Below are 20,590 nucleotides of genomic sequence, written 5' to 3' on the forward strand. Positions count from 1 at the left end.
ATACAGCTGGACGGAAAAGCCGATTGTCAGCACTTTATCGCGACCTGCTGGCAAGAAATGGCCATGACAAGAAAGATCAGAGAAATAAATAGATGACAAAGCTGGTTGGATTCACAGGAGTGCAAAGTTTAATCAACAGCTTTAGCAGATGCATGATGATATGTTGAAATTATCAAAGCACAGCAGTTTTCCTTTTTACTTCTGACACTCTGTTTTTTCCCACCCTTTACCACAAATCAGTGTCTAAGTGTCTGCAGTGAGGTGAGACATGATGGGACATGGAAGTTGTCCCGGAACAGGTATACAATAATCTGCTTCTCATGAGGTCAAAAAGGGTTTTGCGTGTAAAAATAAAGCATAAACATGACTGTAAGCCATCAGCCATTTGCATTTAGGACTACAAACACAAAGGAGCTCTGGACAAAACATCTACAAAGTTTTCTCTTGGTAAAAGCACAGTGATTAAGACTGTACAGCATCGTACCTCTGTTCTCAGTGGAAATTTGGGCTTGAAGGCTTGTAACACTTTGATTTAAAAAAAATTAACATTCAGAAAGTTCTGGTTAAAACATATAAAACTTCATCTGGAACATATTTCATAAACACTGACAAACTGTGCACAGTTTTGAAATACTTATGGCAGTAATATAAACCCACATAAACAAAGCCATAACAGGAACTGTTTGGAGACTGTAACAAATAAAATTCAAACAAATGTTTTCCCGTTTTGTTGGATGCTGAAAATCCATAAAATGTTGTCGTACCTTTGGAAATTGGACAAATATATAAGCCCTTTTAAAGCTAAAATGCAAGAGGACTTTTTGCATGCTTTAAACACACATAACCTTGGTTTGTCATGCAACATAGTTGCATTATTATCAAATATTTATTCAGCTTAAATATCTGCCTGAGACAGAATGGATTCAGCACAGTTATCACTTCACGAATATTTAGCGACAAGTAACGTTTTGCTCATAAATACTGATGGACTGTGTTTTTCTGGAGCAGATATGTCATCGTTTTTTTTTCTTCAGTGATGGTGGAAATTTCCATTTAAGCTGAATATACACACGCACAAATCACAGATCACAGAAGCAATGCTTATGTTTGAAAGTAGATGCCTGAGGATCAGGCATTGATTCTTTTAGTTGGTCTCTGCTGCCAAGTCGTACCTGAAAATAAAAAGAAAGAAAAGACAATGGATTGTTTTTTGTCATGCTTAAAGAAGAATAAAAACACTTCACTGTGGTTCTTATAATTGATGCATGAAAGGGTTAAATAGTTACCACTGTGTGACACCCGTCTTGAGGTCAATTTGGTCCAGGTCCAGCTGCAACTGAAGGCAACGAGAGAGAGAGAAGAAGAGTCTTGAGATTAAAGCCAAGTATTTTACACAACCTTGGGCAAAGACGAGCTGAATTTCAGACGTGACCGATTACAAATACCTTGCCGATAAGCTCCCTCTCTCGGCTGATGAAAGAGACACTGTTCTTCACAGACAGGTCCAGTCTTCTCTGAGAGGATTCCTCGACTGATAAGTCAAAGTCAAACCTACAGAAACAAGCAAGGTTAATGTGGGAGAGGTCAGTCGCTATAATCACAGCCCTATTTGTTTGTCTTGCCTCTCATTAAATTCTGGGCTGAGGTCTTTCTTCTTGGTCGCAGTTTTCCTCTTGGTGGTAGCCTTCTTGTCAGGCAACAGGATGAAGGAAACATACGGGTCTGCGCCATCCTTGGAACGCGCTACCAATGCTCTGTCAGTATAAAGAGATCACATCCACAACATTTGATGGTTTTTCTGCTTAAAGTGTGATGATGATGATGATGATGATGATGATGATGATGATGGGATGGGTAACGTATGGCTTATAGAAACCTGCAGGAGTGAACAGTGATGAAAAGCCGGTTTTCCTCCATGGAGTAACCGATGGTAAGCTTCACCTGTCCTGCTGAGTTTGGGTTGTCACTCACCCTAAAGACACAGATGAGAAATGATGTTTATTTACATTTGGGTGTCATTTGGACAGTCACTTAAGTATATTACTGCGCTTACAGTGCAGGTATGCACCACACAGCAGGACTACTATACCCCTATGTGTGACTCACATGGAGAATCCAGGTCTGTGTCTGAGGTCCAGATGAGAAGGATCCCATTTAGGGATGACGCCATCGACACCTCCCTCCCCTACAGCCCCACGACACACTGCCAGCTGAGTGTCCAGGATCTGCAAGGTATATTAAAAATAATCACTGAATAAAAATCATGACTCAATAATTATGACTTAATAAACATCATGGACTAGTTTAGATAATGGCACACAGTCAGTAAGCACTTAGTATAGCATTGCTCCAAGAAAAGCTACTACAGCACAGTGAAAATAAGCAGCCTGTCTGCAGTACCTTCAGTATGACCATCAACAGTATCTGGCTCTCTGGCAGCGCTCCATCCAGATTGAGCCAGCGGTCCAGAACCAAGTCTGTCTCAGCCAGCACCTCCTTCAGAGGAAGTGTCAAAGAGCCGAGAGCCTGGCCCCAGCTGTGGGAAAGCTACAAGGAAACAAAGACATAAATAAACGCACACATCTTCTACTTCTTTTATTGGTGTAAAATGTTTTAGTTTTGACAAATGGTGTGAATCAAATGCATCTACTTTGCATCCTCATGATTCAGATAAATATAGATAATGACTCGCACCTTGACCGTGAGTATTTCACTTCTGGGGTCACTAGTCAAAAAGTGAAAGCCTTCATCCCATCGAGGGGACGTGGATCGCTCAGAGACCTTTAGAAAAAACAAACAATAAATGTGACTTTTGTGAAACACCATTTTTTCCCTTTATTTTCAGTGAACATCTTTAGTGAGTTAAGAGCCTACCTTGGTTTTGTATGAAACATTTTTAAGGATAATCTCGGCTCCAACTTTTGGCTCCTTTCCATTCTTCTTCAGCTGAAATAACGTACGAATGATTACACGGCACTACAGGAACTGTAAGCAACAGCATCAGCGTGGAAATATAAGACAGAAACAGTTTGTACTCTGTCTAACCAGCTTGAAAGTCAATATTTGATGTGACACAGCTTGAACACTCTTAGGCTTTCTTGTCATGTCTTTAAGTAGACTGCAGGAATGGTTCTCCAGGCTTCTTAAAGGACGTTCAAAGCTCTTCTTTGGATGTTGGCTGCCTTTTGTTCTGTTCTCTGTTGGTGCATTTCTGCATTCATAATTCCACCACTGTGTTTAAAGACAACTGTAGACACTCACTGTTGTACCGCTCTGCTGAGCAACACTGTGCATGATTTTAGCATGCCACTTCCTCTTTTGTCCTCCACTTGTCCAGTTTCCTCAGATGTTTTTAAGGAGATGTCGTGCCACCATGTGAAGCTAATAGCTCTTTGGGAATGACCTTGTTGATGTAAAAAACGATCTTATAACCGTTTTTCTTAGAGTAAAATAAATGGGCTGCTAGTCAAATAGTTCCCACAGATACAATTTAAAATCGGTTCTGTTAAAGCAAATTGTTATCTGTTATAGTACGTGTAGACACAACTGCGGGGCTGTAGCTCAGGAGTTAGAGCAGGTCACCTACCAGTTTGTAATTTGGTGCCAACTGCTTGCCAAATATTCTTGGCCAAGATACTAACCCCAGTTTCCTCTATGAATATGCGTGACTGTTAGAGAGAAAGCACTTGGTTTTGAAAAAGCATGTGAATGGGTGTCACTGAGACTAGTTGTATATGGCCCTTTGAGTGCACAGGCAGAGTAGAAAAGAGCTATAAAAGCACCAGTCAGTTTACCATTTAAAATACTGCTTCATCCTTGAAATAGGTAAAACATAGACAAGTGTTTGTGGCTAAACAAACACAAAAAGGCATTCTTCTGAAATGACCAGGCACAGCAAGCTGAAAAAGTCTAAAAAAAAAACAGCCAATGTCCAAAGAAAGACTTTTTAAGACCTCCAGAAAGTCTCTAGAACTATTGCTCATTGGAAGCAAAATATTAAAAAAATGACCATAAACACTCATCGATATGGTCTCACCGGAAGGCCGTGGGCACGCTCCACGTACACGAACACCAGAGCGGCTGACGGCACCACCTTGTTTTGGAAAGACTGCAGGGACTGGTACTGCAGGATCTGTAGAAAAGAGGGGCAAAGACAGGAGAGAGAGAGCGTTTCAGGAAGACACTTGAAATAGGAAACTAGCAGTTCATGTTTCCTTTGCAGCACTAGCTTTAAGTTTAGGACACAAAATCTTTTGTGTATTTTATTTAACTGTAAGTGTATTTAGCTGGGCGCGTCCAGGTCATTAGACAATGGAAAATAGAAATACTGAACCTGCTCCAGTCTGGAGAGGTCAGAGACCCTCGGCAGCCACTCCAGCATTAGGTGAACTCGACCAGACTTCACATCATTTAGAGTGTACCACTGAAACAAAAGTGTTACAAAAAATTTAAGTTATGATAAGAATACAAATGTAAATATTTGCTATATTATTTGGTCACGTCTTTTTAATAATGGCACACACCGTATCGGTGTATCGTGCGCTGATGATGTCTCGTAGGCTAAGTTTGAACCTGCAAAAAAAGGCACAAAATTTTATCCTTCATTTGTCAGCAGGTTTAAAAACAAACTAGTCAGAAATGTTCACGTTTTTTTGTGTGATGTAAGGACTCACCTTCCCAGGAAGTCATCCTGATCAATGTCCTTATCAAACAACTCAAACTGGATTTCTTGACCTGGAAGCTGGGTCAAAATAACCTAAACAGGAAAAAAGAAATCAAGTATTTGTAATCTAAAATTGAATGATCTGATCAGATGGATAGAATATCTAAGTGAAACTTTTAAAAGTGATAGCACCTCATAGAGTTCGTTCCAGACAGGGTTGAGGTTCTCTTTGATGGTGTGGCTGCGGAAGGTTATACCACCGACACGAATCTTCACGTAGGGGTCGCTCTTCCCCTTCATCATGCCACCCATAAAGTTGTCTTTGGCAATCAGGTTTTGGGCCTCCATCAGATGGATTCGCAACACTCCCTGCAGGCAGACAGTGGTGTGGCTGTTTTTGGAGGATGTGTATTAAAGTGCTGTCTGCAGCTTTTTCACTTTATTACCTCAGTTCCAAACTCTGGATCGGGGGTGGTGTGCTGTGGTCGTGTTGGCTGAGGTTTAGTCAACCCACCGGGTCCTGAAGGGTTCTGGTTTGATGTAGTTCCCCCCTGACTTGATGTAGACCCAGGGTCTGTGGGGCGAGGAGAAGGAGTTGTAGGACTGGCATCATCACTTAGCCACAAAACCTAGCAGGAAACAAGAAATATGAGCAACAGTGAGAACCAAACAGTGATGTTTTATTCCCTGTGATAATCAAAAAAGAGGTTCACAGCTTTATATAGAATTTCTGCCACTGAAAAAACGTTTTTCTGCTTCCATAAGTCAAAGATTTGGCTTATTATATCACAATTTCATGTTGTTTTCTCAATTTCAAGTTATTTTCTCATAAAAAACAGATAAGAATTTCAACATTTTTAGATAATAACCCAAAATTCTGACTTATGGTGGGAATTTGCTTTGGACATTTGATATGAACATTGGAGTTCGTATCTCACTGCTGAAGGCATCTTCAGGTATTAATTTATTAAAGCAAACTACCCATTAAAGTCTGTGCACAAAATAAGTGTTTAAGTATTTGTGTATGTGAAATACCAACCCTCAGCACAATTTTGATGAAGATGCGGCTGGCTGAACCCGAATTCTCCAACTGGAACCACTGATCCATGGTGAGCTCGGGCATCCCGACAAGACGGGCCAGAGGGATTTTTAGACTGCCCAAGGACAGAGCTCGGTCGTCATCTTTGACCTGATTGAAACACAACAAAAAAGGTCGAGTTAGGGTTATAAGAAAGGCAAAGTAAGGAGGAGAGGGCAGTTTATAGAAAATACATCAAGTCTGAATTTAAACAGATGGAAAGGTAAGCTATAGGGAGGTTTTTAGGTATTAGGTGTATAGCTATACCTAAACTCTCAGCAGCTAGCTTAATGAGTGAGTTCAGTTGCTTCTGAGGATGACTCACCTGAATGTCGATATTTTGTTTGTGAGGATCCTTAATGAAGAAGGTAAAAGCATCTTCCCACACTGGGCTGGTTGTACCGTAGCAAGTCTGCAAATGCAAGAATAAATCATTAATAATGTCCAGAGGCCGGAGGGAGGTATTCATCACTAGTTACTCTTCATCTCATCACTCTTACCTTGCTCTCTTTAGTTTTATCCTGAACAGAAATCTGTACCATCGGGCTTGGGTCCTTATTACCTTTTCTCATCTATGACATTTGAAACAGATCAGTTTGGGTAACAGAACAAAACTGAATCCCACATAAATCAAACTGTGATGCTCTTACAGGCAGCTGATAAGCCTGATCGAGATAGACAGCTAGGATGGCAGCAGACGGAGGTTCAGCCACCTTACTGGTCAAATTCTGGTTCTTCGCAATCACCTGGTAGAAGAATAAAAGAAAAACATGTGAGCAAAATTATGTACAAGTCCAGTGTCCTACCAGTAGTTATTTTTCAAAACATCCTTCCTATTATTATATGGGTGTTTGATGTGTCACAGTATTTTGTTGTAGTGAGTATGAATACAAGTTAAACTTTTCATTTTGTGATCCATGATGGTTAATCAATAAATAACTGGATGCTTGGATTCTTGTAGTTGTAGTAAACGTGCAGTTTAAGACAGCAGACGACTCATCTGCGCTCGTCTCTGGTGGCTCCTTTGACAGATTTAAAAAATGATAATAAAGGGAAATCAGCAAGGTTTTTTTTACACTTTTATCTATGATTGTGGTTCTTTCCATTCTCCATTTGTTTTTTCAAACATTATTCTATTATTCAATTATTAGTATTTTGAATTTGACAGTAGAAACAACAAGAAGGTGCATTCAGCATAGCTAGGTGACACGTACAGAGTGAATAATAAAAAAATCGTTTAAAAAATTAGATTAAGATAAGAATTCAGGTCTTCCTGCCACTGACCTACTTCACTATTATTCTTCTTCAGAAAATTACAGATTTTTTCTAGCTTGTTTTTTTGTGCGGTTTTGTGCAATCACTTCGGTTATTTCCTTAAGCAAGTGTGAAATTACACAAGTTGTTTGTTTCTTTCATGGGAAAGCTATACACAATGTGGCAAGTAAAGTCCTGGCATCACAAACCCTCTGCACAAATATTCACCAAGTTCAAATTAGGTTTAAGAGCCATCTCTTCACCAGTGATCTGACTTCACATATATGTATGTGAAGTCTCTTTCCACATACAACAGAACAGAGAACCCTTCTAGTAGTTACATTTAATATAAGCATTGGGGATATAAGTCAGAGCAATGTGATTCATTTATACTGCAGTCATTTACAATGTGTGTTCACAGTTTGGGATTGAACTAAAGAACAAGCTCTTCCATTGGTCAGTTATCGTTCACATCTCTTCTCCATGCATGCAGTAGATTCTGCCATGACTCTTTGCACTCACTAACAGCTTATCCCAGATGTCATTGGTTGAGAGGCAGCGTACATCCTAGACATGTCACCAGTCTGTTGCATGGCTCACACATAGAAACAGACACACACATGCATGCCTATGGCTAACGTTTGTGTTTTGTGGCTACAGTCAAACTGCTCAAAAATGGATCTTTTGATAGCGGAGGCCGCTGGTCCTGTTTACGACATGAACCATCTAACCTGAGAGTTCTCAGGCTGATCGTCCTTTCCGGTCTGTATTTCCAGTTTATTCTCATATTATGAAATAAAACCAAAGATTACATGGCAAGAATATAAGAAGACGGAAAAAACAATGATCACTGACACTGCACAGCACTGAGGAAACAAGAGCGTTAGACTCTGCTCTAGCCTCACCTCACTCAGTCTGTCAGCAGAAGACAGCAGAGAGAGCCACTCAAGCCGGAGGTGAACACTGCCAGATGTGACGTCCCTCAGATCGAACCACTGTGTAAAAAAACAGAGGGCTCATTACACAAACATTTTTTTTTATCTGGCTGAATTCTTGAGCCTGAGCAGGATGGCAGAACTGAAGGTGGCGTAACAAGAGCAGATCACGAGGAGGCACATGGGTGTCTCCTGTGTCACATGCTAATCGTTATGCTGCACTGTTTCATCCCATTTTCACAATTTGTTTACTGAGACAGAGAAAAAAATGCAACTTTTAAGTCAGAAACCTCCCAAGCGTCGCTACTCACATCATCCACAACTCTGGCCTTCTTTACAATATCAAGATCAATTTTGACCCTGGAAGAGAAACAGATAGAAAGACACAGAGAAGAAAATTGATCAATCCCAGAATAAATGAGACCAAGCTGTTCAAATTTCAGCAGAATCGTGGCCCGACATCGCAAAAGCAGTTATGGAAATGGAAGTTATGGAGCACATAGAGACAGAGTAAATGAATGAAAATGAATAAGCTACCTCCCCAGGAAGTCATCCTGGTCTGGGTCTTTGTCAAATACTTCCACTTCCAACTCCTGACCAGGTACTTCATGGACAATCACCTGACACACATACACACACACACACATAAATGGACAAATACACAACACACACAACAGATACACAAATATATACACCAATCAGCCACAACATTAAAACCACAAGCAAGCGAAGTGCGTAACAGCGACCATCATTTCATTACAACACAAGGTTCTACTGGGAAACCTTGGGTTACTTTAATATGTGCTACCCTCTTAAACGGGTCCCACCCCCCAGCCAGTGCCAATGGTAGTCTCCAGCAGTGGTGGTATTCCCGAGCAGGATAATGATTACTGCCACACCACAAAAGCTGCTCAAAAATGGTCAAAAAACAAGTAAAATTAGGGCCTCTAAACTCCCCATATCCCACTCCGATCAAGCTGTTCCAGGACAAATCCAGCCGCCACCCTTAAACCCCATATTCCAAAGGATCTGCAGCCAATGTCCCAGTGCCACCTACAAAGGTCTAGTGTCCAATGTCCTAGTTAGAGCTCTTTATGCAGCACATGGGGAAAGTGCACAATATTAAGCTGGTAGTTCTGATCTTGTACAAGAATGGCGTAGATAAAACCACATACGGCATACAAAAGAGCATGCAAACAACACAATGGCAAGAACTCTTCACTACTGTGGTAGGCAAATATATGTATATCATTTCATATCTATTTAGTTCATGGCTTGAATTGAAAAGATAAACATGTTCTGAGCAAGCAGTTTTCACAATTCTTGCTTATCTGTGACACAGCAGCTTCCTGCAGAACTAGATAAAATCTCCACAAAGCTGTTTATCTTAGAAGCACCAGGGACATACTTACTATCAAGGACTTACTGCAATCCCTACGAAGCAAGGACACCAATATGAACCTATAGCTTTTGGCACATAAATTGGTTGGAGGAGCTGTACTCCAATGTCAAGGCAAAGCCATATATCTCCTGTTTCTTTACACAGGGTATCTATTCCGTACTCGCAGCCCTCTCACCTCATACATCTCCCTCCACTGCGGGTTCAGGTTGCTGTCGACGTGATGAGAGGTGAAAATCTGGGTTCCAACACGCAGCACAGCGTATGGGTCTGACTTCCCATCGATTAAGCCCTTGATGACCGTGTCCTTGGCGGTCAGGTCCTCAGCCTCCAGCAGGTGAATACGCACAACTCCCTAGCATGTGCGTAAACATGCAAAAAAACAAAAAACAAAACAGGGATACAAAAATAAAATCAAAAGGTTTGTCGACTGGTATCGCCACAAAATTCGATTGCATGCGTCATATTTACTGTACGGCCTTAAGTCTATGTGTTTGCAGCTAATATGACGATCACACACACACATCTGCATCAGTCTACGTAATTTGAAAGGTCATTTGTCACTGAGACAGTTACCCTTGGGAGAGGGGAGCGGAGTTGCGCAACGTGCAGGTCGGCCACCAAGGGAATAGTGAGACGATTGGGGAGCACCAGGTGGGAGGCAATTGCATCCATTATCATAGTGTCCGACATGGCACTGCAAATGAATGCAAGGATGATGTTGGGCACGCACAGGGAGGCACATACAGACACACACACAGGTTATGTGCATCTGTCCATGCATAAAAAGAAAGCATGAAAACCAGCAACAGAACTAAACAGAAACACCCACTGGTTAAAGACGAGGAGATTTCTTAAAGTTATGTAGACTGAAGGATTAAAAGCATTGCCAAAGGGAATACTGATGCTGTATCAGAAATACATTTACGCCTCTGATAATGCTTTAATTCTATGTTTACTTTTATTGTTTGGTTTTTCTGCAAAAGTACACTTTGCTGTTTATTCCACACAGAGTAGAATAAGCCAGCATACACATAAGCACACTGAATATGAACTGACAATCTATCCCACTGGTGAGACTATGCCTTCTATATAAAACTATACACAGTACATTATGATTAAATTCTAGAAACATAAATAATGAGGTTGTTATTGTCCACATTTTTGTCTGATTGTTGCTGAAGAATTCCCAGAACAAGACTTGAAATCCCCCAAATATAAATGAAGGCACTAGTAGTTGAAAATCTTTATTGATGTATTGTGTAGTTTGTTAATGAATAAGTACTTTTGAATGCTCTTTTCAATACTGCACCAGGAACGTCTTAGAATTACTTATAATAAGATGCACTGTTTGTTTTAGAGGAGTAACATGTCAACCTACCCAAGAACTACACACACTGTTTTTTAAGAGTTTTTGGATAGCAATGGATATGCATAGAAACAGATGAAAAATTGGATAATTTACTCTTTTTTTCCTTGTAATTTCATAGAGTTTGCTGACAAGAATAAAAACTGAAGCTGTTACCAACACTATCCTTTAAGGATGCGACCACACAGAGCTGCCAGTGAACAGATGGGCTCTTCAGCTCTGATCTGTTTGTTTTGGAGTTCAGTTCAATTCCAAGAAAAGCCTCTGTACTACCAGCAGCTAAATAAACAATAACCTCTCTGAAACGTGTAAATAAGATCCATAACGTGCAACTCCAACTTTTTCGGCAGGTTCCACAACTCGAGTGAGCATAAAGATCAACTCCATCATATAGACTCACTTCAATCCAGGGATATCCAAGAGGTTGGTAAGTCCGGTCCAGTTGATGTCCAGTTTCTACACATATGATACAGACAAATAGACATGAATAAGTAAAAGGCCTTGCATTACTGCAAAGTGCAAAGCCATTAAACAAAAAAACACTCACAGGCCTGCGAATGAAGAACATTGTGACAGCTCCAACCAGCGGTATGTTTCCAATCAGAGGCTCGAGGATCACACGCAGCATCCCGTGAAGCTGCAAAGAGAAAATTAGATTCTGAAAATGTGTTTTCAGGCCACTTAATTACAGCAGCAATGTGAGAGTATCCCAGTGATTCTTCTCGTACCTGGACTCCTTTTACTCCAGCTTTGCAAAAGTACTTTTTGATTTCAACATTGATCTCAACATCACCGGCATAGCTGTAACAGAAGGGAAGTGACAGATCTAAAGATAAGTGTTTAAACAAAGGAAACAGCTTGTGCGAGTTATGACGGAGCTGTTTTCTTATTCTGTATTAAGTAAACACTGTTCTGTTGTTCAAGACAGGGCCAAGCCCTTGCAAGAAGCTTTAGAACACTTCAAGAACATTTTAGCATTTGACTTGACCGACCTATTTAGGCAGGTAGACAGAGGGATAACACATGAAACTAATCACAGATGTGTTGGATTACCTTAAGTACAAATCCAACATAACTTGTCTCTTATCATTTTCCGTATGAGCCTTTACGCCAGCCACCTTCAGCGCCTGTGAACACAGCAGCTGCTGTTAAACAAAGCAAACAAGACTGACAGAGACTTGATGACACAGCATTAGCAGATAAAGTCAACTGTAACAAACTGAAATTGCTGTGTGGGGGTGTGTGTGTGACAGGCCGCTCAGATACCTTGTCGCCTATGTTAACCTTGGTGAAGCTCAGAGTCTGCAGATGAATGCTAGAAGTACGGATGGCAGGAGCAATGATTTCCACAAGTAACTTCTCCAGATACTGGCCAATAAAGGGCCAAGCCTGCTGCAGGATCTGCAGAGCACAACACATGGCCACTGGGAAGGTTTTTATGTATTAATAAGGAAAAGAAAACCTACAGTGGGGCAAAAAAGTATTTAGTCAGCCACCGATTGTGCAAGTTCCCCCACCTAAAATGATGACAGAGGTCAGTAATTTGCACCAGAGGTACACTTCAACTGTGAGAGACAGAATGTGGAAAAAAAAAATCCATGAATCCACATGGTAGGATTTGTAAAGAATTTATTCGTAAATCAGGGTGGAAAATAAGTATTTGGTCACCTCAAACAAGGAAAATCTCTGGCTCTCACAGACCTGTAACGTCTTCTGTAAGAAGCTTTTCTGTCCCCCACTCGTTACCTGTATGAATGGCACCTGTTTGAACTCATCATCTGTATAAAAGACACCTGTCCACAGAACATTTTGAGGCTGCCTCGGCTTCTTTACAGCTGGAAGTGAGTTGCTAGGTCATGTGTCAGGAAACCTGCAGGCGAGAGACGTGGGCCGGGTGACAGATGAGTCCAGCAAATTGCTATCCCACAGTCTGGGCTTCTGTCATCGAGTTCATTGTATTTTTCTCCCTCCAAATGGGTGTTTTGTATTATTAGTATTCACATCCACGCTTTCTCTGTGCCTACGTGAAGCTGCTGCACTGACAGAGACAAAGAAGCTGCGATATGATCCCGGCCACTCTCACTGCCTCTTAATCACACCAGCAGATTATCTGCACTGATGGAGAGCATGCAACTGGAGCCGGGTCCCTCAAAGTCCACACAAGCGCTCTTTATCTTAATATTAAATTGGAGACACTGAAGCTAATATACAAGTTAATCAAGTGAATCGTGAATGCCTTATCTTCAGTTTGGTTTTTTTGCAGCTTCCTTTGCTTTGCTGAGACATCAAATGAAGAAATCATGCAAAGAGTTGCATGTTGAACCAGATATTTAAAAAAAATATGAATTTCTCATAGAAATCAACACATGCAAAGTTATGCAGGAAATAAAAAACAACATACCTTATTGACCCACTCAACTTTTTCCACATCTGGAAAGTTGACCTGTGAACAACAGTGTAAATAAAATATTATTGTTTTTGTTTACTTTTTTATTTGAACAGAAATTGATGCAAAGAGTTTAATTTCAATGCACTTTTTCTTTGTTACATCATCTTATTTCTACTAAGAGTGTGTACATATATGTTAAAGCTAAAAAAGAGGAAAAACAACAAGTAGCACTAATATTGTCACTAAAAATATTTCAGGAAACCATAAACCGCATGATGCACATTTAACATCACAAGGACACGCACACGCACAGACCCTCCGGCTCTCTTTCCAGATATGGTGGTCTTTGCTTCTGCTGTGAATGTTGTTTATGACTCATCAGGTTTTTAGGAGCCAGATAAGGTCAACAGTAGCGAAACGGGAAGAGGAAAGCCCACGGATAATTTCTCATACCACTGGATGAAATGGTTTTTTTCACTAGATCACAGATTGCTGTTGCTGTTTCACAAGTTCCTCTAAAGTAAACATCGTGACATATTAGTTCACACTCGGTGAGAAGGCAGCAGTTCAGACTACTTCCCCAGGCAGTTCACATGAGGAATATCTAAATATAGGGAAATTAATCAGAAGGATTCTCCTGCACATATCAACATTATTAACTATCGCTTCTATTCGTCAGAGTGCCATGAAGTAAAAGTCGACCTGACTTCGTGTTTTCACTCGAAGAACTATAAAAATGAATAATATTGCCAGAAGCATCAGCCTGACATTTGTGGCAGATGTGGCGTGTGATGCACTCTGCAGAGAATGACCCTAACAGAGGGGGGTGTCAGTACTCACCCAGGGAGGCAAATCTCTTTTGGCTCTGAAAACCGTTTGAGTGGTGAATTCCCTCTCGTTCTCCAGGAGGTACATGGCAGACTTGAGCCTCATCACTTTCTCTTGTCGCCCGTGTTTCCATCCCATGTAGATCACCAGACCGAATAGAACAATGCTGACGCTGAGGCCGTAATATCCGGCCAGGTACACTGGTAGCAGAGCACCCAGGCATTTCCCAAACGACCACAGCACACTCACTGCGCGTTCACCCTGGGGTTGGTTCTCTGAGACCGGGGCTAGAGGCTCCGTGCCGATGCCCGGCTCTGCATCCGCGGTTGGCATGGCAAGATCCGACTTCACTACCTCGTTCTGGTCTTCAGCTTTTCGGCTTCTGCGTCTTCTTCTTGAGTGGCAAGGGTTGGGGAACACTCACCGTGATAACCATGGACAGGTCGGCGATAATCGGCAAGCGTCGGACTGTCACTTCATGGTCACTTTTCTTCGACGTGCACCGCGCAGTTCCGCAGGGCACTGAGGGTTATTCCGTCTTGCATTTACGTGTAAAGCTCTTGAGAAGGCAGTGCAAGCACGAACTAAGTCTCGAGAGGGCGGGCTTGGCTTCAAGCCCTCCTTCACATCCAGTAGAAACCCAGACCCTAGAATTTACTTGTAGCGTCATGCACTGCTCAGGCGGAACGTATTACGGATACGCAAAGCGAACGAATAATTATCGTGTAGGAAGACACCACGGGACACTTTTGATTCAGAGTAGCAGTTAATCCAAACGACACACTACTACCAGAGCACAGTGGTATGTCTAATGCACAGGCTGCTCACCCCGTTATCTTTCTTTGCATGACCGGAATAAATCCTCCTGCTCGCGCAAGCGCTCATCCCCACTGCAGTATGCAGCAGCAGCTTTAACAGATGATCATGAAGGCACCAACAACTGATAAACATGTGCTCGGTTTCTTTATCGACAGGTCTGTATCAGCTGCAGGAAGTGTTGTTGTTGTTGTTTTTATTTTTTTGTTTGTTTTTTCCAGACTGGGTCCAGGAGGCACAGTCGCGACACCTAAGGGATCTGCGCCATCTGACTCTGGCGTAAACATTACGCACCTGTTTAAAAAAACAAAACAAAACAATAAGAATAAGAATAATTAATAATAAAATGTTCATGTCATGTGTTTTTCAACTCCCACTCCCTTTTTTCTTAATAGCTTCATTTATGGCTAGAAAAACAGGCCAGGTTTTAAATAGCCCCCTTGTTGCCTTGGATACAGCCAGTTATCAGTATTTGCTTGGAGGGATTTTACGGGTTTGATGATCCTTTGTGTACATAGACAGGAAGAACACGCTGTCAATAAACAGCCAAGTCCTATAAAGCAACAAAATTTCACTGTGAGAGTCCACGAAATGTGGAGCTCATGTTTTATGAAGCTTGTTATTCTCAGAATTTGCAGAGTTTTATTAGAGCCACAATTTCTGTTCTTATAACCGCCACAAACCCATCATCGCTTACATTTCGATTTTGGCATGTTATAGCTTGATATTTAAACCCTGTTTGCTTCTCCCCTCCAAAGATTTTGATTTTCCTAAATACAAAGCACAAATTCAGAGTGTCAAAGTTCAAAATAGTTTCAGACTTTTTTTTATTGCTCAACTCCAGTGTTGAAGATAAAGCAGCTTGCATTGCATACTGTAATCATAGAGCAATGTTCAGCGCACACATACAACATTCTTTTCTGCATGTGTATTTAGGAGTGTTTATTTCATGTTTGTAGGCCTGTGTATTTACTTATTATATACGGTGTAATGTACCGCTAAGTGAAATGTATACGCGAATGTCAATGTTATTTGTTTCAAACAGTGTTTCCTATGTTCACAGCTGAATGTAAAAATCATCAAAATGTCCTCAAGTCGTCCAAACACATTAAAGAAAACAAGTTATGTTTGCGTCTCGGTAACGTAAGACAAAAACCAAAAAGTGCTCTCTAGCTCTACAGCAGAAGCAGAAATAGTGGTCACAGGGTGATGAGTGATCTGTGAGGAAATAATGTGGGCAGAGAAATGCAAGAAGTGTCAAAGTTAAAGCCAGCACACATGTGATCTGATCGTCTATTTGGCTTTGCCAAGTACTTATCAACATTGATTTACCTACCAGCGTGAGAACAGGCATGTTGCATGTTGTTGTTCAAGTAATATTCGAGCTTGTGTAATCAATATTTTCCCCTATACAGGAAATTTCCTAATACAGAAGATGCCATTTAGTTTTAAGGTCATTATCTTTAATAATAATTTGTAGATTTGTAAAGAAGGGTTTCAGGAATCTTTAATGAGGATACTGCACATACATGTCTTATCTTCTTAATTTAGTTGTTAAAAGAATGAAAACTGCCTGTTCTCTTCTCACAACCTCACTAAACATGTTCATTTCCTTCCTCCTGCTGGGGGCAGACATTGTTTCTCTACTGTGAGCTGAGTGGTTTCTGTCATATTTCAGATCTGTTACAAACAAAATGACAGAGCGTGCATCAACAGTGGGAGTGCTTATACAGCTACCAGGGCTACCCTTGGAAAAACTCAGAACAAACCTCATCAATATGGTCGTCAAATCTCATCTTTATTGGGGGAAAGAGCTTTACCTCCCTACAATTTTGTGATCAGGACTGTAAGCAGTGAGTGCTTCTCCAATTACATTTACTCCATACTATTGTCATTTGCATTCTCCAGCAATGGCCTCATTATACTTCACTTTGTAGCCAAGGAGAGAATGAATTGATGGACCGGCTTCAAGGGTAAAAACATTACAGACATATTTCACAAGCTTGTCCTTTGAGTCAGCTTTGTCTAAAGGTTAAAACATTCACACACCCACTTAAATCATGGTTTCTGGACAGCATCTAAAATGATTTACTTTCTATTTTATTTATCTGTAGCTTTGCATTACAGGCCTGTCTGTAAGCAAGTCAGGTCCCTAGATATGGACCTGCCACATGATCTGAACTGCAAAACTGAGAAGAAAGTCATTCTAGAAGCACGGCCCTCATCATCTTGAACATCCCCAGGCACTTATTTCAGTGGCCACTGGGTAAAAAATGCATGTACAGAGTCACGTGTCACATCTTTTAAAAAGCCTTTCAGTTGTTTAAAATCTATTTTGCTTCAATAAGGTTTTAAAATAATTTCCAGAGTTGTACTTCTGTCCCTGTCTTTGCTGTTGCAAAATCTTCCATACATTTCCATTCTGCATTCTGAGCGCCACCTCTCTTATGTCATAGCTTTAGAACCACTAAGTGAGGATATTAATATCTAACTGCAAGTGACTTATTTCTCTTACTCGTGAAAATATTAGAATTAGAGGAGATAAAATTCAAATATCTTTGTTAGATCAGTTGTCTTGTTATTCATAGACAAACACATATATACAGGATCCTCAGGTTTTAAAGAGTGATGACAGACATATTTACAAAGAAATTTAAATTTTTGATAAATTTGCCCAAGCACTAGAAAAATCCCACCACTTTCTATATATAACCTCTTTTTACCTACATTATCTTAACCCCCACCATTCTCATATGGTTAAGTTCAGGCTGGATTTTAGCTTTTTTTTTTTTTTTTTTTTAAATGTTCTCAGTTTGAAGGTTTCTATTTGGCAAAATCTAATAAGGAAAATGTCTATATAAAAAAGGGGGGTAGATGTGAACCTAGCACACTTCGTTCCCACTTTTAATGCCGGTCCCAAACCTTAAAATGCACAAGCAATGCTCCAAAGTATGAAACATTAGTAAGGAGGTCATATGGTATTAAGATGCCTTGCCATACTGTACTTGAATACTACAGGTTGATCAGTCAGTGCAGTTTATAGGTTTACTGACTTAGTTCCCCTTTGAAAAGATTGCTTAAATATAAAGAAAGAACATTATTCAAGTCTTCTTTTTTAACCAAAACCTTTAATCACAGTATAAACAAAAACATATGACAAAAGCTGAGGAGTTAAGAACAAAGAGTTCAGAATGTCCCAGAGGAAAAGCTGTCGTCCAGCAGATGTTCAATCACAGCTCCAAGCGTGAGCCGGCAGCTGCTGCCTCTGGTAGAAGTGGATGCTCCAGGTCTCAGACTTGACTTGGGAGGGTCCTGGGTCTCCAGCTGTGCTCACCCATCCCGTTGTTGTCGGCATGTGACGTCACAGCCATGGCGGAGAGCACGGTTCACTTGGACCTCTGCCTCATCTTTCTCCTTTTGCGCTTCAGCCTGTACAGAAGACGTCACAAAGTTCAGTCACACTTCAGGTGCTATAAAAAAGTAAATATATAAACGGGTGTGAATGCAAAAGGGATAACTCTTACCTGCGCATGCGCTTCTTTCGCCACTACGGAAAAGAGACAATGTTCAATTAGCTATAACACATTCATAGAAATTGGCCAAAATATTTCATAATGGGCTGCAGCTGCCAACATCTGTTTAAGCAGGACTTTAAATTCTGATGGCTATGCTAACCGTCAAACTGCACAAGCTTGCTGACTAGCTAACAAATGTAGCCCCGCTGGGAAGCGTATTTATCCCACACAGAGACACCAAACACCAACCTTAGCTCTCATGTCGACGAGGGGACGCTGCAAACAGAAAGAAAATGTTACGGATACTTTCGATTGATTTCATATTAAGACGATTAACTTGGATTCTTACACCGACTATTCCCACTCACCGATCGCTAAGGAATCGTCTCCACGAAGGACGTCATAACGTTGAGACGTCCGATTTATATGGCCTCCTACGTCATTCTCAATGGACGCCAGCGAGACGTGGGAAATTGAGTTTTCAAGATGGCAACGCTCTTCAAATGATTTTATTATTGGACCATTTATTTTTAAATAATACTTACACACCGCGCATGTGCGAGAGATCGCATCAAATCTTACTTATAATAGACTCACTCCCACCTCTCCACCCGTCCACGATATTCCTACATTTAAACTCTCTGCCACTGAACGTACCTTCCCCCTTTTCTCCGTCTTTCCCAACAGTAGCATATTTTCCTCCTACAACCTGCTGCTTTATTGCGCTGGTAGGCATCATTGGAAAACCTTGCCTTGGTTGATCCAGTATGGAGATCTCATTCTTGAGGATTTACAGATTTTTATGTGCAGTCACTGGAAGGTTTGTTCTTTCTCCTGCAGATCGATCAAATGGATCTGTATCTGCTCCTTTGTACATGGAGGAACAGGTGTACTGCCAGATCTCTTCAAAATGACCTCCAGTGGGCTACTTACACCGGTCAAAAGTTTTAGAACACCCCAATCTTTCCATTTTTTAATTGAAAATTATGGAGTTTAATGTCTCATTGCACTCTGAAATGAAAGTATAGCACAAATAAGCAACTGGACTGAAAAACGATATCATGGAATAAATTTATAAACCAAAGTGTAATCTAAACTTTTGACTCATCAAAGTAGCCACCTTTGGCAGATATAACAGCTGAAGCTGCCATAAACGTGTTCAGTTCATCCCAAACCAGCTCGATAACATATCACGGAAGCTGTTAACTCTCAGAAACTTGTCCTCTGATTCATTTGTGGTTTTGGGTTTGCCAGACCTCTTCCTCTGTCAGTTTGCCCCAGTTTCTGAGTGACTTTTGATGGTAAAGGAAACTGTACTCATTGACACGTTGACTTTCTTTGCAATTTCTCTGCAGGAAAGACCTACATTTGTAAGTGTCATGATGGTCTGTCTCTCTTCCATTGTTAATTGCCTTTTTCTTGCCAATTCTGTAGCAACACACTAATTTCTGCAGTACAATACTGTTCAACTGATCACGAGGTACCGCAGTGTTTTTCACAGAGTTTTATGCAGACAGAGGGGGTTTGTAAGAAATCCAGAAAATGTGGAACCCCTGCAGGAATTTGTAGCACCAGCCTTCAAGGCTTTATCAAACTCCATTGCTGCAGAACAGCTTTACATTGTTATCCTATTTTGTGTTACCTGAAAAAGGCCTTTTTGTATAATTCTGAATTGTACATTTTCAATTTTGGGTAACATTACCTTTTTTAACCTCTGGCAGTTCACCACTTACCTTTGTACCATTTTAAGCTATCAGTGGACTTGAACGACTTGAATTGCAATAAATAACTGGAGGGTAGTGTGTGTATACTCCATGAAGAGGCATAGGAGTTCTGTGCCCGGACCCCAGCACTATGGAGTCACCAGAACTGCCCGTTCACTTCACATATGAAACACTTGAGCATGTGTGACAGGCATGAAAGAGTCTGCCTGCGACATCATCAAGCATGACCAGTTTGGTAGAGGGTCAGAGGGTGATAGTGTGAAAAGGCATCCTTGGAAGGTTGCACAAACGTCCACATGCTAATCTGTACCAAACTCAGGCTTCTGTTGTTCCAGTCGCAGTAATCCTCCTGGTATAGGGTAAGACCCAGCCTCACAGTTCTTGGATGACGAAGTCACTGGAAGTTCACATATTCAGATCCAAGTCTAGGACATAAGGCCCAGGACACCATCTGCTGTCTCAAGAGGAGCATATCTAGGTGTTAACATAGTGCACACAGGCACATGGGGCCACACACTCCTGAGCATCATTATAGGAGTGACTTTGAATCCAGCCCTCAAAGACGTGGAGATTCTCTCGACAAATTACACAATATATACCAGTAAAGATATTCAGCTTGT

General features: G+C 41.0%; 1 protein-coding gene and 1 long non-coding RNA gene across 2 annotated transcripts; both read right to left on the bottom strand.

Annotated features, from left to right (window-relative positions):
- Nucleotides 1-105: 105 nt before the first annotated feature.
- esyt1a (extended synaptotagmin-like protein 1a) lies at nt 106-15,010 on the bottom strand. Its single transcript, XM_085259612.1, has 31 exons — nt 13,928-15,010; nt 13,100-13,141; nt 11,965-12,099; nt 11,752-11,825; nt 11,427-11,499; nt 11,246-11,335; nt 11,099-11,154; nt 9,906-10,026; nt 9,508-9,684; nt 8,468-8,550; nt 8,242-8,290; nt 7,901-7,990; nt 6,392-6,487; nt 6,242-6,313; nt 6,067-6,153; nt 5,703-5,852; nt 5,110-5,292; nt 4,856-5,032; nt 4,674-4,756; nt 4,524-4,572; nt 4,334-4,423; nt 4,037-4,132; nt 2,875-2,946; nt 2,695-2,781; nt 2,401-2,547; nt 2,107-2,225; nt 1,877-1,972; nt 1,623-1,754; nt 1,446-1,551; nt 1,287-1,336; nt 106-1,172 (listed from the first exon to the last, which is right to left on the bottom strand). The coding sequence occupies exons 1-31, from the start codon at nt 14,246-14,248 to the stop codon at nt 1,145-1,147; spliced, it is 3,231 nt and encodes a 1,076-aa protein (XP_085115738.1). The 5' UTR covers nt 14,249-15,010; the 3' UTR covers nt 106-1,144.
- Nucleotides 15,011-17,839: 2,829 nt separating this feature from the next.
- On the bottom strand, nt 17,840-18,720 carry LOC146550038 (uncharacterized). The gene is made up of 4 exons (XR_014890272.1): nt 18,615-18,720; nt 18,496-18,522; nt 18,256-18,278; nt 17,840-18,160 (listed from the first exon to the last, which is right to left on the bottom strand). It is a non-coding gene; the product is annotated as an uncharacterized LOC146550038 (long non-coding RNA).
- Between the last annotated feature and the right edge of the window lie 1,870 nt (nt 18,721-20,590).

The sequence above is a fragment of the Mchenga conophoros genome, linkage group LG20 (assembly GCF_057382185.1).
Source record: "Mchenga conophoros isolate Kocher_MC1m ecotype Shallow Benthic linkage group LG20, M_conophoros_male_GT1.1, whole genome shotgun sequence".
In the NCBI taxonomy this organism is placed as follows: Eukaryota; Metazoa; Chordata; class Actinopteri; order Cichliformes; family Cichlidae; genus Mchenga; species Mchenga conophoros.